Genomic DNA, 3,263 nt, shown 5'->3' with positions numbered 1-3,263 from the left:
GAACACCGCATCGACTCTACTATACATCTAAGCTACATCTCAAGTACCTTGAGTGACCCCCCGGGGAGATACCAGAAAACCGTTAAACTAATCCCACCCTACACCACCTCCCGCAAACTACCGCCACCATACTACACGGAAACTCAAACTTGGCACCCATCAAGACACACTACCCTACTTAAAAATATAGAAAAACATCATCCACTACTCATCTATCTTAACTCTACCACCACCCTTACCACCCACGCTCGAACCACCCCCGTACACATTTATCTCACGGCAAACCACCCCACAGCACATATTAACAAAAAATGAAACCAATCCAAACAATGGACTACGTCATTAGCACAACAAAAGCTTTCCACCATGAGAGGGCCCAAACAAAAGGGCTGTCTATGGCAACAACAAACGCGCTATCGAAGCGAACCAATCACAATAAACCTGAAACAAGAAAAACCAATCATGACCCGGAGATAAGAACAACCAATCAGAAACAGAAAAAACCAAACACGTGACCATTGCACACAACAACTGCACAAAAAGAAACACGCGAACCAAAAACATCCTTTTTGAAGATAAAACCACACTGACAAGATGAGCTCACAAGATCTATTTGAATCTGGTAAGTTCCTTACATATATTTACTTGATTTTTCAAGCTCCAAAACCCATAGAAATACATTAAAAAATACCCCACACCACTCCAAACAAAATTACTTTCCGAAAGAGTGTTCTCCATGAGGATGTTACCCACACACGAGTAACATGGCCCAACTATCATGAGAAGTTATCGAAATAAGGGCCGAAAACTTTGATTGAGTGATAGACTTTCGACAGAAGACCTCCGTAAACACTCTCGGAAAAATGAAACGCCACCATACGTTTTCATGCACAATGAACGTTCAAAAGTGATAAACCCTCGAAGAAAATCGAAAATTTCAAACCCAACCTACTAATCTATGGCAAATGCTATAACCCTCAGCCCATAGAAAAATATTAGGTAGTACTCTTATTCCCTCGACCATGAGGAAATTTGACGAAAGTCTTGAAAAGAATTTCGAAAAATGTTAAAAAATTGTCTTCAATTATGGGCAACTGCACATAATTAACTTATAGAGGAAACCTACACAAAAATAATGGGATGTAAATGACAAGGTCTTTACTACCCATGAAACACAATTTTTCCAAAAAACACTATCCAAAACCCCTTCAAAAATTACACCAGATTATTTAAATTTAAAAAACTATAACCGAAAAATCAATTTACTATATGATAACTAATCAATCAGTTGAATAACTTACCAACCCAACAAAAATCTTGGACAACCAAAATCTACACAAACCAAAATATCCTTGCTCGACAAAAATCGAGAAAACCTAATCATTCTTCAAAATAACGAAACCACCTTATCACCTCTATGAAAACTATGTCTCAACAAAAAAATTTTTCCTAAAAAACTTCAAAAAATTTTCTAAAAAAACAACAACAAAAAAAGTACGCAAAAAAACTTCAACTTCAAAAAAACTCACACATAACAAACATATCAAAAAAATTTTCAACAAATTTCGCAAAAAACTGAACACGAAAACTGAACACGAACGCTGAAAAAATATTCAACAATAGAAATAATATGGTCCAACCATTATATTCTATTATCCCCCATTATTTAAAACAGTTTACATTCTTTCGACTACGAACTCACCATTATACATAAAAAATGAGAAATTATACAAAGAAAAAGCCCCACTCGTATTTTAAAGTTTATTTCTTTCATAAGAACACATACCAATTAACATCATACCACTACACTAAATTGACTTAAGAACTAATTACAAATTCTTATAAATACAAAGAAAAAAGAAAAACCCCACTCTTATTTTTACAGCTCACCACTTTTATAAGAACACAAATTAACATTGCACAATTACACTAATTCAACTAAAGAACTGAATATAAATTCTTATAAAATACGAATGTGCACAAAACTCAAAATAGACCCCACCCCAAATCTTTATATACAAAAAAATACACATAAACTCTTATAAACAAAATATTACAACCACAATAAACTTCATAGATTACATATATAAAAAACCGTAGAAGCTCTTAGAAAAAGAAGGCATTGCATATATAGACAAACTACACCTAAAACGTAAGACACCACGACAAATACCAATTGTAATATTGAATACTAAAAACAAACCTAATAAACTGTGATCCCTAGATTAGAATCATTTAACTTCTTCACTATATTACCTCTACAGGAAATGAGGAAAACATCTCACCACCAATGACCACAGCCAAGACCACCAAACCAACCAAGGAAAACCTCTCACCACCAATGACCACAACCAAGACCACAACCAACGCCGCAAAACGAACCGCGAGAACACTGGAATACAAAGATCCCCCAGAACAAAACATAGACCCGTTCCTCGAGGAAATCGACAGAACAATCACACTAACACAACGTGCAAACACAGAGAGACAACAACAGAAGGTATCACACCAAGCCGTACAGGAATATAAATGGCATACACTACAAGCAATAAGCACCAACAATCAAATTATGCAACTAACCAGACACAGGAACAAAGAAACCGTACCGATAGGCTTAATACCAACTGTGACATCAAAGGTCACGAACCAACTCAACACTGACCACCGAAAACAATGGGACAAAATACTGACAAAAGCAGCACATGAACTAAGAGACGTCCTAATCGAACACCACACCTCAAAGAAGGAATACCACAAGGGACTTAGAGAACTGGCAAGAGAGAAACTTTCTGACGAGAACTTAAAAACGGTAAATGAGGAGATCCAAAAACAAAGACGGACACCACCGCCACCGAAAATAAACGCCCCCAACAATAAGAGAAGACACAGCCACCACGACGACCAACAACAAGAGTCAAAAAAGTGATTTATAATGTATATAGTGTAAATAGTAAAACTCATAAACAAGAAAAAGATATACCTGCAAACAAAAAAACCAAACGGATACCTTCCAAAAATACCCACAACTAGACATAAACCACTACCACAAGAAAACAACACAAAAAACAAAAAATACTACTGTCAAAAACTTTTCGAACATGACGCTAAAAAAAATAGAATTGAACCTGTTAGATAAAGGACTAACTTTGTACCAACACCAAAAACCACACATAAAAAAACATATACAACACGCCCTAAGAACCTTTACAAATAGAATATTCACTAAATATTTTTCTCGAAAAAGCCTTCAAAACCAAAACTTT

General features: G+C 35.6%; 1 protein-coding gene across 1 annotated transcript; it reads left to right on the top strand.

Annotated features, from left to right (window-relative positions):
• The first annotated feature begins 584 nt into the window (after window positions 1–584).
• Window positions 585–2,926, top strand: LOC136813572 (titin homolog). The gene is made up of 2 exons (XM_067070076.1): window positions 585–622; window positions 2,265–2,926. Exons 1-2 carry the CDS (start codon window positions 595–597, stop codon window positions 2,924–2,926), a joined length of 690 nt encoding a protein of 229 aa, XP_066926177.1. The 5' UTR covers window positions 585–594.
• Window positions 2,927–3,263: the final 337 nt, after the last annotated feature.

This window comes from Clytia hemisphaerica, unplaced genomic scaffold (genome assembly GCF_902728285.1).
Source record: "Clytia hemisphaerica strain Z4C2 unplaced genomic scaffold, Clytia hemisphaerica genome assembly, whole genome shotgun sequence".
NCBI classification, from domain to species: Eukaryota; Metazoa; Cnidaria; class Hydrozoa; order Leptothecata; family Clytiidae; genus Clytia; species Clytia hemisphaerica.
Note: the sequence above shows the minus strand (reverse complement) of the source record. Positions and strands in the feature narration are given on the sequence as shown.

Excerpts from the sequence above, each read along its gene's own strand:
- LOC136813572 (XM_067070076.1), top strand. The coding sequence starts at position 595 with ATGAGCTCACAAGATCTATTTGAATCTG. Across the intron at positions 623-2,264 it reads ACAAGATCTATTTGAATCTG|GAAATGAGGAAAACATCTCA; the intron begins GTAAGTTCCTTA and ends TTACCTCTACAG.